We start from the raw sequence: 24,488 nt of genomic DNA, 5'->3' as shown, positions 1-24,488 counted from the left end.
ATACTATTACTTAAGTCAACTGAATTATTCTGAATAAATTTTAGTAGCTCATAGCTTTTGCTATGTCCACCTGTGTTGCTTAAAATGCATAACCTTCACGATACAATGATATGGCAGCCGACTATCCTCTCATTAGTGGAATATGTTTTCCCACTATGCCGCATTGTTTTGCTTTTATTATTGAAGTGGGATATACATTATAGCCATCGTCTGACACATTCTTTTGTTTCATCACCTAAATAAGCTGCATCACTTCACTAATAGAGAAGCAAGCAGTTTTGGGTCAGGAAGTTCAAGTTCAGGCAAGCATGAATCTCCTTGTTTTCTATTTAGGAAGTAAACTATCAGCCTATGAATAAGGTGCGAAGATTTTACCTCACCAGGAAAAGGGATTATTTATACAACCAGCTCAAATTAATACAAAGAAACAAACAAACAAAGCTGAGCTCTGGCTAGAAAACAGCTATTCTCCTTGCCTTCCAATTGTTACAAGGACCCTTTTGAAAGTAAAAGCCTATGAGAGGTAGCTGGAGACCGAGGAAACCATCTTTTTCAAGTTCTTTTTCCAGGTCCACACGCCTATCATGGCTGCGCACTCAGTAGGCCCACCACGCAACCCTTTCACTGATACCCAAATGCAGATGCGGCTCCCTTTTCAGCAGGAGACTGGCGATAAACAGCCTGCTTTGTCTACACGATCTACATCGGTTTCCCTCCCCCAGCCGCATCACCCTGCCCTAAGACACCCTCGCGGGAGACGTCTTCCTTCTTTTACTGCCATTCACACAACTGCCTTTTCCACCTTCCTGCGTATTCCTTTGCCTCCCGCCTCAGCGCCTTTCCTGTAACTGGGCAGCGGAGACTCTCGTTTCCTTCTTCCCGGCCCTGGCGCTGCCTTCCAGATAGCGGGGCCCGAGGGCTGGGAAAGGTCGATTATCTCCTGCTTTGTCCGCCAGTGTGAGCGCACAATAGTGCCCGGGCTGTGGTGTGCGGTAGCTGCGAGACGGCTGGAGGAGGGGCAGGCTGTGCACGAGTAATTGTGCACGAGCACTCTGGAGCGGCCGCTTCCAAGCTTTAGCCTCGGCCGCGATAATATTGGTAGCGGAGGAGCCGGCGGCACGAATCCGCCGCTCCGTAGAGGCGCGAACGGAGCTCGCACCCCCCTCCTTCCCTCCTTCCCCTCCCCTTCTGGCGCACACTCCCTCCCCTGCCCTGAGCCACCAGCCGGGATTTCAGTATTATGGCATCGAGGAGAATGGAGACCAAACCCGTGATAACGTGTCTGAAAACTTTACTCATCATCTATTCCTTCGTTTTCTGGGTGAGTGCCCCCAAACCCCGCGCTGGAAGCAGCCCAGTGAGGGTGTAAAGGGTGGGGTACTGGAAGCGGCAATTCCCCCCCCCCCCCCCGGCTCGCCCCGAGCGGGTTTATGCGCCGTCTGCGTTGGCGTCGCCGGAGATAACGGAACGTTTCATGGGAACCGCAGTAGCGGTTCTTTGCTGCGCAAACGCCTGTTTGCTTGCTAGAACATATTGCTCTCCTCCATGCTAGGCGTCTGTTCCCTCTGCATTTTCTGCCAACACCTCCGGGAAATGTGGTGGACAGCTCACGGAAAATGATACTGCAGGAATAAAAATCACATGAACTTAAATATTTATTGGAAATGGTTAAAAAAATACCTACGTACACATCCAATAAATATGTGAAAATAAACAGCAAGATATAAACCTTTGCAAAAAAAAAAGCTTGCTGTTTCCACTGCTTCTGTTTGTATCCACTTAGCATTACCTACTCTGATGGTTATGTTTTCATATATGTTATGATTTTGTCAGATTAACGTGTATTGCTGGATGTTCATACAAAAGTTGTAGCTGTTGGAATTGGAAGGGTTATCAAATACAGCATTAATGTCTTCTGTATTCTGCTTCGTTTGTAATACGGTATATTGTACCATATGGTTGTCTCCTATTTTTAAATAGGCTGTTACTCAGAATGAAGAATTGAAACCCATTTCTCATTGTTCCTGAATAACAGGAATAAATTATATGTTTTGATTAACAGTACAGTTAAACTGAAATACTGCTTGATTTCCAAATAAGTGGGACTAGAACTAACCTTATCCCAAGTAATATAGATGTATATAATCATGCATTTAGATACATGTAATATAGAAGACTTGCTTTGGTTTAATTGAATATTATGTTGAACATCTCTACTCATTTCAAGAGACAGCCTTATTGCTGATTTTCCACTAAAAAATAGTATATACAGGTGGACATATTTGTAGCAGATTGCCTCTTTTATTTTTTGAAGGCTATTGAACTTGATTTTTTTAGTTCATGTCAGGCTTTACTTGCAGCTGCTCTAGAGGGAGAAAAAGCATCTTCCACTGCTTCATTATAGCAAAATAACATAATAATAATAATATTATTAAAATATTATTGTGGTTTGTAACCGAAATACATTAAAGAGGTATTTGGTAACAAGCTCTGGGTTTTCAAATAGCCTCTAGGGACTGGAATTTTTTTAGCAGCTTGGGTTGTTGTTCAGCAGACTCAAATACAGAGTCTATCCTATCTTAACAGTGATCTGCTGATTAAGAACTCTTTTGTCATACATCATGAAAGTATAATGTAATGGTTCCTGTTTAGTTTATTTAATTTATTTAGACCTTAAACATTACAGTACATACTACAGGCGTTAACCATTCAATGTATCAAAAGAAGCTAATTGAATAGCTTTAATATGTTCGGCACAATGAGAAAAATCAATGCTTTGTTTGTTTGTTTAAGCTTTGCTTAGTGAGCTTTTTAAATCAATATAGGAATAACTTTTCCTGACAGTCATCTACTAATCCTTATCTTCCTATGTTCTTTCCACTTGATGAACAATTTAAGCCTGTTATATAAGTTACACATGTGTTACATGTACTATTTTTATAATTCACATTTGTTTTGATTTTTTTAAAAATCTAGGATTCCTTTTTTTAAATGCATATCTCTGCATAAGTCAGATTTGGGACACCAGTAGCTACTGATATGAATAATTCCTACATCAATTATTTCTATAGTTCCTTCCATTCCCATTTCTCACTTATACTTTTAAAATTTGGATTATGTCTATTTTCTATCAGCAGTTGTATCTGTCAAACTTTCCGCATCTATTTGCTCATCATTAGTAAATACAGGTAGTACTCAATTTACAACAGTTCATTTAGTGACTGTTTGACGTTACAACAGCACTGAAAAAAAGTGACTTATCGTTTTTCACACTTATGACCATTGTAGCAGCCCCATGGTCAGGTGATTTACATTCAGATGCTTGACAACTGACATGAGAGTTGCAGTATCCCTGGATCATGTGATCACCTTTTTTGATCTTCTGACAAGCAAAGTCAATGGGGAAATCAGATTCATTTAACAACCGTGTTATTAATTTAAAAACTGCAGTGATTCACTTAACAAATGTGGCAAGAAAAGTTGTAAAATGGGGCAAAACTCACTGAACAAACTTCTTACTTAACAACATAAAATTTTGGGTTCAATTGTGATCATATGTTGAGTACCTATATGCCAAAGTACACAATCATTTTGGTCTTTCATACATAAAGTTTCAGATATCTGTTATTGCATGCAATCTATCTGTAAGGGCTCCTCTCCTAACTTAAGAAAGTGAAGACTCTTGAAATGGAGTATTTCAAAAGGAACCTTTTATTAAGTAGAATGGCAGCCATTGAATTCAAAGCAACATCTGAATCCCCTTAGGCAATGCAATTAGAATTAAAGCAGTAGAGACTCCTCCCATTAGTTAGAATGCAGATTTTAGCCAATACACAAGTGTGAAGATGTTTCCTTTATCAACTGCCCGGAGAGCCGAATAAACATATATTCCCATGGCTATCTTCATTAAAGTGAAATGTCCCACATGGCCATCATAAACATTCCCCCAAAAGGTGAGAGGATCTCAAGGCATTTTGGCACCAGGAAACCAGTTGTAAAATATCAGTTGTCACAGGCACTGCTAATAAATTGACTCCAAGGCCCCCTTCCTCCAAATTGAATGGCAGTATCACTTTTAGGGATCTGACATGCTGCCATCCTTAGAAAAAGGAGAGATCCACCTGTGAAAAGATAGAAACAAAAATTCCAGCAGAGTATTTTAACAAGGTTTGTCAGGGTATCGGGAGTGAATTTTTTTCAATAAGGTAGCCCTAACATGGTGTTTAGCTACCCATTCATTTTGGGACGAAGGTAGGTGCTTCCAAGCAACTAAGTATTGGGTTTTCCCCCCTGTGGATCCTAGAGTCAAGGATTTCCTTAATTTCAAAGTGTTGTTCACCTTCTATCATGATAGGAACAGATGGTGTAGGTGCTGGTGGTCTGAGTGATGAGATTACCTCTCGTTTGAGTAAACTAATGTGAAATACTGGGGGGACTTGCCTGAGTGTCTTTGGAAGGAAGAGTTCTACTGTTACTGAGTGATAGTGAAAGGTCCAATGAAATTTGGCCCTAATTTATTTGATGGCTGCAATTACTTCAGGAATTTTGTAGATAAGTATACCCTATCTCCAATATAGAAAGGTTTGGGTTTCACTCTTTTCTTTTCAGCTTGAATTTTAAAAGCCGCTCTAGCTTCCTCTAAAGCTAATCTAACTACTGGCCATGTGTTTTGCAAAGTGTCCATCCACTCCTTAAGTGAGGGGATAGTGGGTTCTTCTGTGGGTAGTTCAGGCATGGGGCTGAAATCCTGGCCTGTTGCTACTCTAAAAGGGGAGAAACCAGTGCTTGAGTGGACAGCGTTATTGAATGCAACTTCCACAAAAGGTAGAAGTTCGGTCCAGTTATCTTGTTGAAAATTAATAAAACATCTTGGATATTGTTCTAGGACTGAGTTAAGTTTTTCAGTTTGCCTGTTAGTTAGTTTGGGCATGGTGCGATGAGCTCAAACCTTGGGTGGTAAAGTTAAAAATGCTCTCCAATTCACTCAGAGGTGAATTGGATCCCTCTGTCGAAGATGATTCTCTGTGGGCTTATGAAGACGATAAATGTGTATCAGGAATAACTTGACTAGACTTTTGGCAGTTGGGATCGTTTGGCAAGATATAAAATGTGCCTGTTTTGAAAACAGGTCTATTACAACACAAATGACAGTATTTCTCGCACTTTCTGGTAGTTCTACAATAAAGTCCATAGCAATCTCTTTCCAGGGTGCTGAAGGTTCAGCTACCTCTGTAACAGTCCTGGGATTTTCCCTTGACATCTTTTAGCTGCCGCACAAATAGCGCAGCAAACTACATAGCTCTCTATGTCCTTTTTTAGTGATGGCCACCAAAATTTTAATTAGGTGTAAAGTTTTCACAAAACCAAAGTGTCCAGCTAATTTGGAGTCGTGGCAACTTGCCATTAAGTGCAGTCTTTGGCTAGCTGGAACATACAACTTCCTTCCCACCCAAGCTAAGTTATCTTTAATCAGGCAGCTGATTTTTGTGGCTCAAAGTCATTCATCAGTAGCCAAAGCTTGTTTAAAAGCTTTGGTGGTGTCATAGTCAATGTTTCTTGTTTTGCCTGGGATTTGGTGATTACTTTAGCGGCTAGTTGATTGTTTTATATCATGGGTTTGATTACATGTGGCTTCCTACTATTATATTTCAGTTTTCTGGATAGTGCATCTGCCAGAAAATCTTTCCCACTCGGGAGATATCTGAGCGTAAATTCAAACCGTTTAAAGTACTGAGCCCATCGTACTTGTTTTGGGAAGAGTTTCCTTGGGGTCTTTAAGGCTTCTAAATTTTTATGATCTGTCCAGACTTCAAAGGGGATCTTACTCCCCTCTAGGAAATGCCTCCAGGCTAAAAGTGCCCACCAAACTGCATAAGCTTCTTTCTCCCAAATGGCCCACATTTGCTCAGTTTCATTCAATTTTTTGGATGTGTAAGCACATGGTTGTAATTGGTCTTGCTCATTTTTCTGAAGCAGGACCGCTTCTACTGCCACATCACTAGAATCTGCTTGTATGATGAATGGTTTCTCTGTGTCTGGATGCTTTAGAATTGGCTCTGCTTTAAGTTTTTCAAATGCAGCTTGGCATTCTATTGTCCAGTTCAAAAGCTGCTTCGGTTTCGGGTTATTCTCCCCCTTCGTTTTTAAAAGCTTGGTGATGGGGAGAGCAATCTGGGCGAAAGCGTAGATAAACTGGTGGTAAAAGTTGGCAAATCCCAGGAAGCTTTGTAACTGTTTACATGTTCTGGGTAGTTCCCAGTCAAGTACTGCCTGCACTTTTAAAAGATCCATTTCTATGCCCTGGTGTGAAATGCGGTACCCTAAATAATCTATTTTTTTCTTGGTGGAATTCACATTTAGAGAGTTTAGCATAAAGTTTGGCAGAGCAGAGTTTGTTCAGAACAGCCTGGACTAGTTTTACATGTTTTTTGGTCTCGGTATATAATAAAATGTCATCTAAATATACCAAAACGCCCTTATACAAATGCTCATGTAGCACTTTGTTTATTAATTGCATAAACACTGCAGGGGTCCCTTGTAGCCAAATGGGAGCACTTTGAATTGGTAGCATCCAAGAGGGGTGTTAAATGCCGTTTTCTATTCATCTCTCGCTTTAATTCTGGTACGGTAGTAAGCCTCCCTTAAATCCAACTTTGAAAAAAATTTCCCTTTAGCTGAGTGTGCTAGCATTTCTTTCATAAGGGGGAGAGTTACATGTTCTCCACACTGATCGTATTTAAGTTTCTAAAATCCACACACAGACGTTTAGAGCCATCTTTTTTTCTCTAAATAACATTGAGGATGCGATTTTTGGTCGGGCTGGCTCAATGAAACCCCTTTCTAGGTTTTTCTCAATGAATGCTCTCAATTCTTCCAGCTCCCTCGGGGACATGCTATACATCTTGGGTTTAGGGAGCTTGGCACCGGGTAGGATTTCTATCGCATAGTCAGTGGAGCGGTGGGTGGAGGTGGGTGGAGTTTGTCAGAGGCTTTTTTTGCTAAAAACCTCAGCCAAGTCTTTGTATTCTTTGGGTATTCCCTGGGTTGGCATAGTATAAGCAGGCATTGCTGTTTCTTGGTGCTCTGCTCCCTCAGTTTCTTTGTGTGGATTCTCAGCAAACGTCACGTGCATCTGAACTTTTATGGTGCCTTGCTTCCAATTAATGTTGGGGTTCCATTTTTTATCCATGCAAGGCCCAAAACTAACGGCCATTCCATGCCAGGTGCCACTATAAATGTAAGTATTTCTTCGTAGCTCCCGATGCCTATCTCGTAGAGGCTCAGTGGCAAAAAAAGCTGGCTCCCCACCCTGCTATTGACCCATCTAGTTGACAAAAAGCTATGGGGCTTTTCAGCTTCCTTACATTAATCCTCAACTTCCTTACCAGGGTTGGGCTCATCAAAGAGTGGGTGCACCCTGAGTCCACTAAAGCAGAGATTTTTATCCCCCTCTCCCAGTTGGGGATAAAGAGTCTTAGGGGGAGGGTAAGCGGTTTAATTGTTTGCTTACCAGTGGTTCACCCTCTGGATCGCTTCTGAGTGAATATAGTTCCTCCTGCTGAGAAACCTGGGTTTCCTCCTCAAAGAGGGGAGGGGATGGAGATTCTACGATCTCTCTGCTCCTCAGGGCCATCTCCTTCCCACGCTGGTCAGGTATCGTAGGTTTCCCTCCCAATGGGCACTCTGATCTCCTAGCTGATGCTTGAGAACAGAATTCTGCAGCTCGGTGCTCCTTCTTTCCACACTTGAAACAGGCTGAGGGTTTCGGAGAAGATGCCGTTTGTGGATTGAAAGGTTCTTGCTTCCATTGGGTTGAGGATTTCTTCCAAACTTGTCCCGCTCGGTACTGGTTCCTGGCCATGTTGATCTCAGCCTCTTCAGGAGTGAGATGCCACTCATGTAGGTGGTTCGGTGCACCTCAGCCCACACAGGCATTGTGGAGGTCATCACTCAGTCCATCCTTGAACCAGCTCACCAGGATATCGTCTTGCCAGTTGACACGACATGCCAGGTCTCAGAATTCTTCGGTATACTCTGCCAGTGGCCGCTGTCCCTGCTTCAAAACTTTAATGCAGTCATGTGCTTTGCGGTCTGTGAAAGGATCCTTGAAACATCGTTGCAAAGCCATCATGAAATGGTCGAAGACCCGCAGTTCTGGTGCATTGGCATCATGTAAGGTCACCATCCATTTGGCAGCAGCTCCTTCCAGGGCTAGGGTAACCACTCACACTCAGGATCCTTGGGTTAGAAAATCACACCTGTATTCTTGCATATAGGTGAGCACATGTGCCACAAAGAATCCCAATTTTTTCGGGTTCCCATCAAACTTCACCCCAAGGGAAGGAGTTTTTCTTTCTAATTGCAGGTTTTGGGGTTGGTTGGGAGTGGCCCCCAATCCATGCACCAACTGGGGGGAGAGGGTTTTCTGGGTCCCCTGTTGTTACTGCTATACCATCTGCTTGATCAGCAGGGCCTAGAGGGGGGTTAGCCCCCCTGGCATCATCCACAGCTGCTGCCCTTCCAATGCTTCTCGCTTCCGTTCTGGCTCCTCCCGGATGTTGAGATTTTCCAAAATCTCCATCAACTGGGTTACATGTCTCTTCAAATGATCCTCTCTCAACAAGGCTTCATTTAGCTCCTCCTGATCAGTAGGGGCTTCTAGCTCCAATTTTCACCCTGGTTTTTTTATTACCACAGGTGAGGGTGACTTCTTTGGTCCTCCCATCCCAGCCGTCTTTCGTCCCGATGCCGATTGACCAGCATGGCTTTTTGAGATCCTCCAGGTTCACCTTATCCTCTCTGACAGGGTACCTGGAGTAGGCCTCTGGTTGGCGGGGTTTGATGTCTCCCTCCAGCATTCAGTTTTCCCTTGTTCACTGTTGTGTTTGGAAACCTCTGCGGGCTGGTGCGGGGTGGAACATGGATACCTCCTGCAGCACCCTGCCGGCCAAAAGTGGGCACGGGGGCCCCACACATGGCCCCCACTGCTCCAGTTTTGGCCTGAACGGCCTCCTGTAGCACTTTACCAGCCAAAATGGGGCAGAGGGGCCCTCTTGAGGCCCCCGTAGCCCATTTTCAGCTTCCCGAACCTCCAGCAGCACTGCTGGCCAAAAATGGGCCACACAGAGGCCTCCGCATGGCCCATTTTTGGCCAGCAGAATGCTGCAGGAGACTGAGGAGGCTGAAAACGGGTCACCAGGGGCCACACACAGCCCATTTTGTCCGGTAGAGGCATCTGCGGGTCTTGAGTCTAGTCCCGGGATGGCGAACTGGCCAGCATGTGCGCGCTGGCCAGCTGAGTTCAGCCTTTTGTAAAGCTTAATAGGAGCCTTGGGAGGACAAAAAGATCCCCCCCGGAGGCCTTCTGTAGGCTTCAGGAGCGCAAAAAAATGGTCCTATGGGAAAACCGGAAGTTCAGGAACGGACTCCCGGTTTGCTCGTAGGGTCGGTTTAAGCCCTCTGGATGCTTCAGGGACCTCCAGGAGCCTTCCTTGAAGCCTCCGGAGGACAAAAAACAACTCTACGAGCAAACCAGAAATCACTTCCGGTTTGCTCGTAGGGTCGGTTTAAACCCTTTGGAGGCTTCAGGGACCTTCAGGAGGCTTCCCTGAAGCCTCCTTGGGGGGGGGGGCGGAGGCTCTTTTCGCCCTCCCCTGGCTCCTATGAAGCTTCTGGAACCTGGGGAGGGTGTAAAAAGCATGCAAAGAATGGGGGGTCGCGCCTCTCATGCACGCATGCGCATGGGGGTGTTTTCTCATGTTGCATTATGCATGCGGCACACCCATGCACGACCTCCCTGTGCTCCCCCCACTTATGGCACGTGAGCCCAAAAAGTTTCGCCATCGCTTGTCTATTCTAATCTATTCTTTCATCTTGTTCTCACAATTTATGTTACATTATAAAACATTTTTCTTTATTGCATTTATATAGACAGTTATACTAGAAGAGAACATAACCCATTATCAATCTCTGGATTTCTATTTTTCACATGAAAATACAATCTAGATGATAGGAGTTAGATGTTAAAAGAAAGGATAATAATAACAACAACAATAATAATGCACATATTTTAATCCTTTCATCCATAACTAATTCTGTGTCATCCCTATATTTATTACTGTATTTTTCAAAGTATAAGACACCCTTTTCCCTCAAAAAAAGAGGCTGAAAATTTGGATGCATCTTATACACTGAATACTGTATTTTTGCCTCCCGAAACCCTACCCCCTTCACCAAAATGGCTGTGCATAGCTTTTAAAAGGCTTTCAGAGTGCTCCTGGGGGCTGGGGAGGGCAGAAATGAGTTAAAAATGGGCCATGTTTTGCTCGTTTTTGGCCCCCCACCCCCCGGACCACTCTACAAGCCTCCTAAAGGCTATTCTTGCCCTTTTTCTGGAAAAAAATGAGCCTGTTTTTGCGAAAAATGGGTCATTTTTGGGAGGTCTGCAGAGTCAAAAACATTTTTTAAAAATTTGCCTCTTCAAAATCTTGGTGCGTCTTAGAAAAAATACGGTAATCAACTTCATAATATCAGATTTTCTTTAATCAGCTCTGTTACATTCTTTCTCAGTTTTACAAATACATGACATACCTATTTTCTTTAATTATTTTGTTAATTCATGTACATCTCCATTTATTTTTCTTACATTCCAGGTTGCATTCTACTGTAAGTTGTCATCATCATGAGATGGGCCCACAAGTATTGACCAACACTATCCATACTTTGATGCTTTCCTGTAATGCCTTTTTAGTAAGATGGAAATGTTACTTTCCTTCATTCTTTGCCAATTATAAGAATAGTATTGATCAGTTTTGGCATATTTTGGGCAAAATTCCAGGAGCACAACCAAAACCCTAGACATGCAGACACAAATTCATGTAAATATAATTTTACTTGGCAAACTAACACACTGTATTCTTTGCATTCCACCAACTAGAAAATAGTTTATTAGAGCTCTAAGGAATATACCAAAAATGCACTTATCATAACTGCTTTTTAGTGGTTTTATAATACTGTAGATGTACAGTAATAGTACTGTTGGAAGACATATTCATCTGGTTTAGTTCCAAGTGGGGAGAAAGACACTGGAAAAATGGAGGCTGATTGGAAAGGTGGTTTAATGGTGAAACATTACCATCATTGATTCTGAGAAGCTGATCACACGGAGTGGAGAGTGAGGGTTATTTATACCCTGTCTTGGGCCTTGCCCTTGAGCTTGTGGCAAGGGCATATATTCTATTCGTTGCTGTCAGACTCCCATGGGGCTATGCAGCGGTCATAGCTGATTTTGTTGGCTATCTGAGTCAAGCTTGGTTGAAGCTTGGCTGATGCAATGACATTGTTGTGCAGTTTCTATTGTGGCTGAATGGCTTTGCCCTGAAGGATAATCCCATCATCCTGGATCTGAAGGTCTTTTGTTTTGTAGATAGGCTGGCCCAGTCTTTCTTAAAGGGCATCAAATATCTGCTGGGGGCAGGGTGCAGAAGCTTTTGTCTCACTTAAGATTTCCATTTGTCTTTTAGGGGAAATATAATATTCTGCCTTTTTAAATATTTCTCAAAATATTTCATTATTCTAGGAGTGGTGACTTCCCTCAGTACCATAGTAGTGTGGTACAGTAGTCATTTCTTCACAACTGGAATAGTATAAATTTCATTGCATAATATAACATAATATAACATTGCATAATATAACATTATATACATTAGATTACTACAAATGTATAGCTGTACCAAATATATAGAATAAATTCCAGTGGTTTGTAGGATCCTATAAATTAAACCTTACTGATATGATATAGAATTGATTTAACACAAACCAAGAACTATAGACCAGGTCACGATTTACTGTTGGAATGGCATGCTAAAGCACATGGTTATTTTAGAAGACATTATATAAGGGAGGCTTTGCTATTAAATTGGGAAAAAGTTAAAAGATTACATTACTTAAAACGCCAGTCTGGATATCAACTATTGAAGGTTTTTCATATGCAATAATATATAAAAAGGAACAAACAGTTAGATATGTTGAAATATTGAATGCAGAGGGTGAACTCAAATCTATCCAAGAGTTGAAACAGGAAGGAATAGAAATGAATTGGTATTCATATGTGCAGATACATTCTAGATATAATGAAGATAGAAAATCAAAAGGTCTTTATAACAAAATGACTGAACTAGACAAAATCTTAACAGGTACTGATGAAAAAGTAATTAAAAATTATATGGATGTTTATTAGAGGTTAAACTACAAGAGGAACAAGTTAAAGGAACTATGATAGCATGGGGGAAATATTTTGGACATGGGATTGATTTAGAGAAATGGCAGAAATTGTGGTCACAAAATTATAAAATGATGATGTCAACGGCATATAGAGAAAGGTGGCATCTACCCCCAACGAGAATTTCAAGAATGTTTAAGGATAAATCCGAAAAGTGTTGGAAATGTCATCAGATACTGGGTTTTTACTACCACATGTGGTGGACTTGCATTGAAGCTAAAAGATACTGGACTAAAATTCACATGTGGTTGGAGAAAATGATACACAAACACATAGATATTAAACCAGAGATTTTTTTATTGGGAATTATACCAGAAACTTGCAATAAAGACTTGAAATATTTGATTATAAATGTTTTAACAGCAGCTAGAATTGTATTTGCAAAAAACTGGAAAAATGGAACAATACCAAAACAAGAGGAAGTTATTTGAAAGATAATGGAGTGTGCTGAAATGAGCAAATTGACATTTGAAATTAGAGAACAAGAAGATGAGCAATTTTATAAGATATGGGACTTGTTTTATCAGTGGTTGGACAAAAAAACCTGGAAATGAAAAATGTTTTATGTATGTTTTAATTGAAGGAGATAAGTAATTATACAATTATTTGTTAAATAGATTAACAATGATACAATGAAAGGTTGACTTACATATGAACTGAATAATTTAGAATATTTTGTTTTAAAATGAAGGATAAGGATAATAATGAATCTGTGTAAATTTGATAGATGATTGGTAATATGCATAACACTAGGTAGTATGTATAATACAAAGATATTTTGTTGTTGATGAATAGTTTAGTAAGGAAGTAATGAAGGATTGGTATATTTATGAAGCGAACATTAAGAATATTTGAAAATGAAGGAACAATATTTTTGAAGGAATGTATGTACAAGGACAACAATGAACATAAACATACTTGATGGATGATCAATGGGGCTATGCATAATTAAAAGTAGTGATGTATAAACATAAATAGTGGGGGAAAATTTTTACACTGTAAAAATAATTAGAATGAGATAACTGATTACATAAAGGTATATTGTTATTAAATAGATAATTAAGAATGCAAGGGAATTAGGCTTGCTGAGGAAAGAAATTTTAAATTGTAATTGAACATATAATGCAAAATGAAAGTAAGGTACCTATTCATGTTAGATGAAACATTTGTGACTGTATAGGTAATTGAAAATATGGATGCACAAAGCTTGTAACTAAACGACATGCTGTACGTAATGGATGAGAATTTTTTATGTTGCTTTTTTATGTTTAAAAAAATAAAAAAATAATAAAAAAATAATCTCCAAGGAAAGCAGTATTCACACACACAAGATACTTGAAAAGTTGTTTTAAGGTGTAATCTAATCAAAATAAGTCAATAAGTTATTATAACTGTCTTATTCATTTTGAGACAGTGTATAGTAAGGAAGAAGACCTCTATATTCCATTTGGCATTGATATGCCTTTGAGCTCAAGATAATTTTTGTAGTTAACAATTACAGGTTTGGGGCAATGAATGGTAAGGGAACCTCAAAGGCTTTTTAAAAGGTTGAGTCAAAAGAATTGGGTCAAAAGATTTAATTCAATGCTGACTAAATCCACAAGATGAAATTTAGGTCATATAATCCTAATTTATCCTACCCATGTATATATCTACATAATTTATTTGGATGATCTAAGAGAATACAGAGCTGAGGAAATCATGGGGACAAATGTAGGTTTTCTGGAAATTTTGAAAGCAAAAGGAAAAAAGCCCAACCCAATTAAACTAATGTGAAATCTGTTTGATATTTGAAGAGTCTAATGTCTATTAGTTGGCATGCCACAAAACTACAGTGTTTTGCATATCAGCAATTAATAGTGCGGCTCATTCATTAATTTAGAAACTCTGGTTGGATCAGTGATTTTACCACAGAACACTCCATTTATGAGAATTCAACTACAATTTATGTAGGTTATAAAAATATACCAATGTAGATAAATCATAGTATGATATACTGAATTAAAAATTCTAATATTTCAGTTTTATTGGTTCTCAAGGGCACTTTCATAGGTAAAGAAGGAAGAATTCATTTCCATTTACTCTGTCTTGAGTAATCATTGCTTTGTCTTTAATCTGCAGTTTCCTCATTTGCACTCCTAATCTATTGAGGTGAAGTCAGACCGCAATAAAACAAGCAGAGATCCCTAATCTTTACTAAACTGACCAAGAGAGGCCACAATTATCTTTTTGTGTATACTGTATGTGAATGCGACATTTTTTCTGGGAGGAAGAAATGAATCTTACAAATGCTGCTTGTTCTCATCAAGGGACTTTTAATGAATTTACATTGTGGCATAGTTTTAAGGTTTGCTGTATAAATGACTTATCATAAACTTTTAGATCAGTTTCGTTATCATCAAAGAAAATATTTTGAAATCTGTTTTATACTTCTAACTAATTTTTTTGGATTGAATTCAAATTCAGTTGGCAATGTTCCATTAAAATTAATATGGCATTGTAATCCAGATTTAACTTCTGTCAATTTAGATAAGAAAAATATTAATAAATATTGGGTCTCAAACTTGGAAGCTTGATTTGTCAGAAAATGATAACTGAAAATAAAACAGAAGACAAAAGACTTAACACCTATAGTCCTATACATGTCGAGTAGAATCTGGGGCAAGTGATGTACACTACTAAGTTTGGAATTGTTCATGCTATTTTTTAAAGAGGCTTCTTATATTCCATACCCCACCTATGGTGATTGCTTATTTATTTATTTTCCCTTTGCAAATAAGATCATACTGCAAATATTTCCCTGTGCAAGTGAAGGAAATTCAATTTTCTTGCTATTTATGAAGTACTATTTAGTGAGACATGATGATGGGTGATCATCCATATTTTGTTGTCTTTTTTATTTAACTGCCCAGTTTTCTTCTCTGTTATACTTGCTGCTATTATGTCTTACACATTCTCTGCAACTAGGTACAAGGCCTCATGGACTGGCTAAACATTGGCTGTAGCTTCCTAGTAACTCAACAGTATTTTGTTTTCTGTCCATTAGTCATTTTGAAGGTCCTAAGGATAGAAATCAGGGTATAAGTCTGAACCAAATAATTAAACAAATATCACATTGGTATAGGCCACGGGTGTCAAACTTGGGTGTCACATTGCCGTCATGTGATGTTTTGTGATTTTTTGTGATTTTTTGCCCTTTGTGGAGCTGAGGTGGACGTGGCCAGCATGTGACATATCCGGGCTGCAGTGACACCCCTGGTATAGACTATAGAATCTTGTTGTGAGAAAATGGTTCCAATGATAATAATGAACTAATAGCATATTACATGTGATATGTTAGTATATAGCTAAACACATTACTTCAGCAATATTTTTCTTATAACTGAAGTCTGTCTGTCTGTCTGTCTGTCTGTCTGTCTGTCTCTCTCTCTCTCTCTCTCTCTCTATCATCTATCTATCATCTATCTATCTATCTATCTATCTATCTATCTATCTATCTATCTATCTATCTATCATCTATCTATCTTGCTGTTGGTTTAAAGCCTTGTAGAGTTGTCAATATTGGCAAACAATTTTGTGTAAACAGGAAACATAAAATGTCCTACAAAGTAACAGATGAAAAATAAAGACTCAAACTCTGATTATAATTTGTGTCTACTTCTTGCTGTGAATTTGCTGAGTCAAACTCATTTACAGAAGAAAAACTGTACATTAGTTCAGCAGTTTTTCCTTATACTCACAGTAACACATGGCAGATTGGTAACATTAATAATTCCAGTATTGAATATCTAATTGGGTTATTAGAATGAATACTTTAGTCTGCAGACATTGTTCTCTGTACTACTCACCCGCTCAGCTTTGCTTTTACACCTGTCAGCAAATTCTTTTGAGAAGATCAGATAACAATACTACTCTGCTTTCATTTTTAATTTAGGACCCTGTAAAACCTTTTGATCTTGCAGTCTGAGTGAATTGAACAAATGTTTGCCAAAGAGAAGCCATAATTCAGCTTCAGATGGTTTTCTGCATCATATATACATCATTAAATTTAAATTTGTTAAATATTATTCTCCCCTTCTCTTTATTAAGTATATGTGATGGTTAATTTTCATATGATACAAATAACATGACATTATAAAACGTTTAAATAATCTTGTTGGAAAAATATTAAATAGTAGAGTATATGCAGACACATTGGGGTATTTAAAATATGAGATTAAAAGCTACCATATTTTTCGGAGTATAAGAACCACTTCCCCCCACCAAAGAGGCTGAAAATTTGGGTGCATCTTATACTCTAAATGTGTAGTTTTTTCAAAGCTTTTTTTCAGCCCTAATGAGGCGCTAATGAATGAAGTGATCTTCTGTGCTTTGCCTCCTTTTCTCATTGCTGCTCCCTCCCACGTTAGCGCCTCAGGGCTGAAAAAAAGCTACTAAAACACAGCTGATCTTCCGAGGGAGCAGCAATGAGAAAAGCAGGCAAAGCACAGAAGATCACTTTACTCATTATCACCTCATTAGGGCTGAAAAAAAGCTTCAAATATTTTTACTGCAGCATACTCACTCCCTTGGATACTGGTACATCTAAGTGAGGCTTGAAAGAGTAGAGACAAACAAAATGGAGTCTGTGCTTCAAAAACTCAATGCATGGAAAATCTACTTTTTTCCAATGCAACACATTCTTTTGTAAATTGCGGCTATCTTCTTTGAATTTTCTCATTTAAGTATGCCCTTCAACTTTTCTGTGGAGCAGATAATTTGCTAGTATTACTGCTCCAATTTTCCAGAATAGAAATAGCATCGATCATGCTGGTTGATGATCTCAGATAGAGTTTAGATAGGAAGGTATACTCCTTTTTGATCCAAATAGACTTCTCACTTGCCCTTAATAATGATTGTTTGTAATGATTGTAAGTGATTGTTAACCAGTGTAGCCTAACTTGGAATACATAGTTCAGGGGATAAAAAGCGTGCAGACTCAAAACCAAAAGACATATGTGCTGAAGCTGACCAGAGTAAGGACCCTAGCCAGAGGAATACCTGGTAGGCAGACCCCCCCCCCATTTTCCTCCCCAAAAACTAAGGTACGTCTTATACTCCAACGCATCTTATTCTCCAAAAAATACGTTAATCTTCAATCCAGATACATATGAATGATTTTATAGAAGCTGGGTAGATCTCTCTGTGTGTATATGACAGAGAGAGAGTGGGAGGGAGGGAAGAGGGAGAGGGAGAGAAGTTGGATGAGGACTGATGTATCAATAAAGCCATATTTAAAAAGGAAATGCACCAATTACAGAATAGTAACTATAAGATTTCACTTACCATTCAATAGTGTGCTTATTTCTATTATCACCTGTATTAATTAGATGGCCAATCTCAAGGCTGTTGTCATCAGAGTTTTACTATATCATTTCTAAAAGTATTACATTTTTAGATTACGCTATTTTATGAAAGGCCAAATGGTAAGACAAAAATATAAATCAATGGCCACAATTTTAATCCTGAAAATAGGAATTTCCTTGAAATTAAAAGTCTAATATACTATAAATTCTACTCATAAATATTTTGATACCTACTGAATATATCTGAAGAAAGGAAGAGCAACAATTCAACTGGTAAATATTTACAAGAAACATCAAAATGTTTGTGAATCGTCTTTAAATTGTTTGGCTTTTATGAGCAATGTCCCTTCCAGGGTAAGGATTTTTGTGGAATGCACATGTTTCTATTGTAGGTATTAATTTATTTAATAATTGGAAGTTCATCAATCATACAACTGGGAGTCAATTCACATGTCTAATAGTGAACTAAAATTTGTTAGCTTCTGCAAATCTAAACTCTAGTTATAAACTGGATGTATTATTTGATCTGGAAACACAAATATAATCCAGAACATAATATTAACATATCTTATCATAGCAGACCACATTACTAGCTGTTATCGCTGGAACTCCATCAGAATTTATATATTTATTTTTCTGGGATAATTTTAGCTCAGTAAATAAAATATTTGGTTCAGTATATAGTACTGAAATAAAGTGAGAGAAAAGAAAAAAAGAAAGGAAAAAGGAAAAGGAAAAGGCCCCAACCTCATCCTCTTCCAGTGACCCTATTCCCAGGGCTTTGACCATCCTCAGGATCGGCAGCCCTTTCGGGATAGAAATAGAGAAAACAACTTTTCCAGGTGGCCATTTTGTGGAGGCTCAGCTTCCTGCCCTTTCTGCCGCAACAAGTAACCACCAGCCGGTCCCTCCCATAGGCGGGTGCCTCCAACTATTCACCAGCCAATGGGAGTTGATCACAATGGACTCACCTTGGAGTTCATATCCTCACCCCCGTCGCTTCATCTTCTGCCCTCCCCATCCTGCCTGACCAAGAGGGGCCTCATGGAGAGCGAAATTCTTCTCCTCGAGATCAGGGTCATAGAGCGGGTTCCCACAGGACAGGAAGGGAAGGGGTTTTACTCCATTCTGTTCTTAGTCCCCAAGAGCTTGGCGGGATGGAGGGCGATATTGGACTTGAAGCAGCCCAACATCCACTTGGCCTACAAGCGCTTCAAGATGCAGTCCCTCCAGTCAATCCTGTGCTGCATTAGACAGGGAGATCTCCTGACATCCATAGATCTGAAGGAGGCATAGCTGCATGTTCCGGTCCAACAGTCTCAAAGAAGGTTCCTGAGATTCTGCTTCGCAGGGCTTCATTATCTATACCAAGCCCTGCCATTCGGCCTGTCATCGACCCCCAGGACTTTCACAAAGTTACTGTCGGCGGTAGCGGCTCTCTGGTTGCGGCCCATCAGACTTCAATACTACCTCGACGACATCCTGATACAGTTGTCATCCCATTGTCAGGCCCTAAGCAACCTCAAGATCGCGATGCATACCCTTCAGACCTGTGGATTCTCCATCAACCTGGAGACGAGTCACCTCTCCTCCATCACCAGATTGCTTCATCTGGGGGCTGTGATAGACACCCTGTCCTCTCCAGGTTTCTTTCTCCCAGGATCACATCAACAGCATCAAGGTCCTGACCCAGCAGGTCCAGACCTCTCATCACGTGACAGTCGTTCTCTTGTCTCAACTACTCAGCAAGATGATCTCCTGCCTGAGCATCGTCTCCTGGGCGCGGCTGCACATCAGGAAGCTCCAGTGGGTCCTCCTTCCACTACAGAGAGCCAATGCCAGCAACTCCCTAGCCACTGTTCGAGTGCTGCAGAAGGTTCTCAGATCTCTTTGCTAGTGACATTCCCCGGCCATGTTGAAGGGCAGCCTCTTCAAGGAGCTGAGCCGTCTCACCATCATGATTGGCACAAGTGTATTCAGGTGGGGCACCCATCTTCATGACCAGTTGGCGCAGGGCAGACAGTCCATGCAGGAGCTGTCACGCAGCATCAACTGATTAGAGCTGAGAGCCGTTCGCCTCACTCTACGCCGCTTCAAGTTAGAGATCCAGCAGCGCCATGTCTTGATTCTTACAATGTTGTGACAAAGTTGCACATAAATCAACAGGGAGGCACCCAATCAAGATCACTCTTGAAGGAGGCTGTGACCCTTGGGACGTGGGCGGAACTTCATCTAGGTTCAATCATGGCAGAGTACATTTCTGGGGTTGACAACGTTCAAGTGGACTGGCTGAGCTGGTCCACCATCGACCAATCGGAATGGAGGCTGCACCTGGACCTGTTCCACCAAATATCATTGTGGTTCGGCCTCCCAGTGGTTGACCTATTTGCCCGCCTGGAGAATGCCCACCTACCCAGAATCTTTTCAAGGTTACCGACACCTCAGATGGAGGAAGTCAATGCCCTTTGTTGCCAGTGGCCTCTAGTCCTCCTATATGCATTTCTACCTCTACCTCTCCTGCCCAGATTGATCAGGAAGATCATAGCAGAATAGCCGGACGTTACCCTGTTTCCCCGAAAATACAACCTGTCCTGAAACTAAAGCCTTGCCACATTTTTCGCATGGGCAAAAATATTAGCCCAACCCCAAAAATAAGCCCTCTGGACAATCCCCCCCTCCGGCCAGGCAGAGCACCGCTCGCCGACCTAGCGGTATCCCGAAGGTGCCAAGCCACGGGAATGAGGGGGGGCAAAGGCGCTTGCGTTGCTTGGTGCTTTCGGGGTACCGTTAGGTCGGTCAGTGACACTGTGCCCAGCTGAAGAGTGGGGGTTGCTGGGCAGCTCCTCTCTTGCGAGCGGGCTCTCGAAGAGCCGGGCACAGCCTCAGGGTTGAATGGCTGTGTTGCGCTGTCGCAGCAGCAACGCAGCAGCCATGAGGTGACCAAGCTTACAAGCAGTCGCCCCACAACCCCCCTTTCCAGCTGGGTACAGCGCCGCTGACCGACCTAGCAGTACCCGGAAGGCACCAAGCAATGCGAGCGCCTGTTCGCCGCCCTCCGCCTTCCGCGGCTCGGTGCCTTCGGAATTCCCCTAGATGAGTGAATGGGGCTCTGCATGGCTGGAGAGGGGAGTTGCGCAGCGGCTTTTCTGCTCCCCGCTCGCGCGAAAGGGATCTCCGCTGCTGGAGCCATCCGCCGCTTGGTTGTTTTTTTTCAAAGCACGGAAGATGGATGCTGCTCTGGAAGTACGCTCTATGGTTGTGGACCATATAAGACTCTGTCGTATTTTCGGGGAAACACGGTACCTTGTGGCTCCCCATTGGCCCAGGCGACCCTGGTTTGCTGATCTTGTCAGCCTCTCCATCGCCAAGCCCTGGAGACTTCCCCAGGATCAAGTCTCTCTCAGCCAGTGGGACTTCCTCCATCTGGAACCTCAGTGGCTCCAGTTGGCCTCCTGGCTCTTGAGAGGGGCCTCCTGAGATGAGATAACCTTTCCACCATGGTTATCTGAACCATTCAGGCCTCCAGGTGTGAGTCCACTACCAGAATATATGATGCAATCTGGGCAGCCTTCACTCGATGGTGTTCCAGCAGACTCATTGTATAAGTTTCAGCGACCATACCACAAGTTCTGGACTTTTTGCAGGATGGCTTTAACAAGAGTCTGGTGCCCAACACTCTCAGGCGCCCAGTGGCTGCGCTGGCTACCATCCTTTCCAAGGTCTCCCATCATTCCCTCAGCCAGCATCCCAAGATGCATACTTTTTGAAAGGGGCTACAAATCTTCGTCCACCTGTCATCCACCGCTTTCCATCTTGGGACCTCTCCACAGTGCTTAAGGTGCTCCATTTGAACCACTATGTACCTTCTGTCTCCGGCATTTAACTTTTAAGATAGTTTTTCTCATTGCCATCACGTTGGCTAGGAGAATCTTGGAGCTGGCGGCCCTGTCAGTCAGGGAGGACTTGTGTATCATTCACCCTGATAGGGTCTCCCTCCAACTGGATCCTTATTTATACCAAAAATCAACTCCTGGTTCCATCGGGCCCAATAGATCATTCTACCAGACCTTTACCTGAACCCTCAACACCCCAGGGACCCCGTTGGCACACCCTGGATGTTTGACGGGCATCCAGACGTTATGTCAAGAGAACCGCTTCTTTCCGAAGATCTGAAGCACTCTTCATATCATTCCAGCCAGCTACGGTGGGTCGTAAAGTCACCTCCTCGACTGTCAGTCGCTGGCTCAGAGTTTGCATCTCACTGGCCTATGAACACCAGGCAAAGCCATTACCAGGCCATATAACAGTGCACTCCACTCAGAGTGCAGCTACCACTGCTGCCTGGGCAACACAAGCTTTGGTAGAAGAAATTGCAGGGTGGCCACTTGGGCTTTGCCTTCTCTTTTTGTACGAAACTACAACCTGGACAAATTTGCATCCGCAGAAGCAGCATTCGGGAGATGAGTCCTGCAGAGTGTCCACTCCAGCATGGAGACTTCCAGTACAGCAGTTTCCCATCCTAGTGACAATTAGCTTGGGTATATCCCATGCCTGGACTCTCCAAGCAGCGCTCAGGAGAATGATCGTTGGCTTACCTGAATGATCATTCTCTGGGTGCTGTGGGAGAATCCAACCTCACCCTAGGGTCTCCTGAATCTTGGATGGACTTAGGTGCATGCACCAGCTAATGACATTGACAATCCTCTCATTAGAACCACACCTTCATTGAAAAAAATTGAATTTAGCAAGCAACTAGAGAGTGTGGCCAAAGAAATTCAATTCAGCCCTTGGGCAGAAGGCAGAATCTAACCATGTTTGGAGTCTCCCGCAGCGCCCAGAGAATGCTCATTCAGATAAGCCAACGATCATTCCCCAAAGTCCAAATGCCCTCACAGAGTTTAGAAGAGCAGCAACTATCTGTTGGCCTTTGGGAGCTTGAGACACCTCTAACATATGCCTATTTAAATAAGCTTCTTGCTTTAACGGAAATATTTTTTGGAGAAGTATGATTCTGAGTTGCCCTGATTTGTATATACAATTGTGCACATATACATATCTTAAAAACATTAACATAGAAATATTTGATATATTTATAACCATATATCAATCTTGAAGAGAAACAGTTATGAAAGTATTGCATGTTTTCAAGTACCTTTAACTAATTATGTGGGGGAAAATGATTATGAATAACAAATATGTGCTGCATGGATTAAACGAATACAGAATTCATTCCACAATTTGAAACAATAACAGTAGATAGACAATGGAATAATATTGACTAGTCATTGGATATTGAATTCAATGATACTGCAAATCAGTGTCTTCAGTTGTAAAGATGAATTTAATTCTACTTTAAAGTAGACTTCTGATAGTGCAGTCCTATATGTAAAGTTGAAAATAAATCCCATTGAATTTAGTGGAACTCAATGCCATCAAATTATGTAAGCCAAACTTCAAAGTAAAAGGACATGATTGTTAGTCTTGTTGAAGCTGATACATATGGCACATTGCAACGTTGAATTAAAGGGACTTGGTACAGATATCTTCTTCAGACTTGTGGGGTTTGATATCACTGACAAAATATATTTACTGCAGGGGCAAAAGGTCATTTTCAGGCAGAGAGGAACTCAACAGATACAAATATTAAAGGTCATAGTTTCACCAGTCAGAAACTACCCATTTCAGTGTGAAATAGTGCCAAATGGTGATTTATGTACTGGAGTAGACTCAAGGAGATCCAGGTTCAACTCTTAGCCATGGAAATTCAGTGAGTAACTTTGAGCCTGTCCTCTCTTTTAGTCCAACCAACTTTACAAAATTGTTGTTGTGGGAAAAATGGGAGGAATTTTTATGTATGCAGACATGAAATCTGTAAATATAAAATCTAATAAACAAAAACAAGTACTGCATTCCTATCTTCACTGTGTTTCCTCCTGCTTTTCAGCTAGGCTGGTAGTTAATAAAGAACATTGACTATATAAGAATACCAAGCACATGCTGATAGTGCCATAAATATTACATGTGGAGAAGCCCTTAGTAATCATAGCTGAAGTGAACGTGAGTTACTTCTAAAGAGCTAGAGAAAAGCAGAGATATAATACACACTTGCATTATCATGTTTCTAATGGTTTATGGAGAGACTATGGAAAAAAACAAAATGTGACAATTGCATAGACTGAAAAACCGATCCATTCCCTTCAAAGAAGGCATGTAGACTGAGGGGGGGCGGGGGGGGGCGGTGGACAATTGATTTCATTCCATGTTTCATTGAGCAAAGTAGGGAAAACTGAATGAAGGGGAAAACTCTTAAGAGAGTCAGGGAAGCTGACAAGGAAGACTAATCAAATGTAGACTTCTATCCTGACATCTTAGAGACTTCTCCAGTTGATGAGCTAATATTGTTCCCACCATTCTGTCTCAAAGTTACCACAAATTAACTTGGTTTATATACAGATTGTTGATTTTGTTCTTGTTATTTCATACTTGGAAGTATTTTAAGTTCAGTTCATTGAATTTCTTTGAAGAAGGTTTTGCTTGCATTTTGTTGAAAATGTTTTTGCAACATGCTGTATGCAGTTCTTCTCCTGTGCGCTGCTTGGAGAGTCCAAGCATCGGTTAAATTAGTCTGGTTGCCCAAGGACTGAGTTCAGCATGTTCAAGGCAAAGGCCCTGGCCCAGGAGCTTGTTCCTGTGCCTGAGCTTTTCATGGACGTGGTACAACGCCAGTGGATCCAACCTGGTTCCCTAGCAGCATCTAGTGGGGGAGACAAAAGACTCTATTCAGTAGAATCTTCCTTAGAGAACATCTTAAAATTGTCCCCCTTGGACTGCCCAGTAGCTTCCCTGATCTCCAATTCGGTTCT

The 24,488-nt window shown here is 41.2% G+C and overlaps 1 protein-coding gene across 2 annotated transcripts in view; it reads left to right on the top strand.

Annotated features, from left to right (window-relative positions):
* Nucleotides 1-1,064: 1,064 nt before the first annotated feature.
* Nucleotides 1,065-24,488, top strand: part of TSPAN7 (tetraspanin 7) — a 100,938-nt gene continuing 77,514 nt past the window's right edge. Inside the window, exon 1 of one of the 2 annotated variants that reach the window (XM_081950059.1) lies at nt 1,065-1,321. In XM_081950059.1, the coding sequence (XP_081806185.1) occupies nt 1,241-1,321 (81 nt within the window). In that variant the 5' untranslated portion in view covers nt 1,065-1,240. The remainder of the gene's footprint in view (nt 1,322-24,488) is intronic. The other variant, XM_081950058.1, reaches the window with a different exon arrangement.

The sequence above is a fragment of the Natrix helvetica genome (genome assembly GCF_964273705.1).
Source record: "Natrix helvetica genome assembly, chromosome: 4".
NCBI classification, from domain to species: Eukaryota; Metazoa; Chordata; class Lepidosauria; order Squamata; family Natricidae; genus Natrix; species Natrix helvetica.
This window is presented reverse-complemented; position numbering and strand designations above follow the sequence as displayed.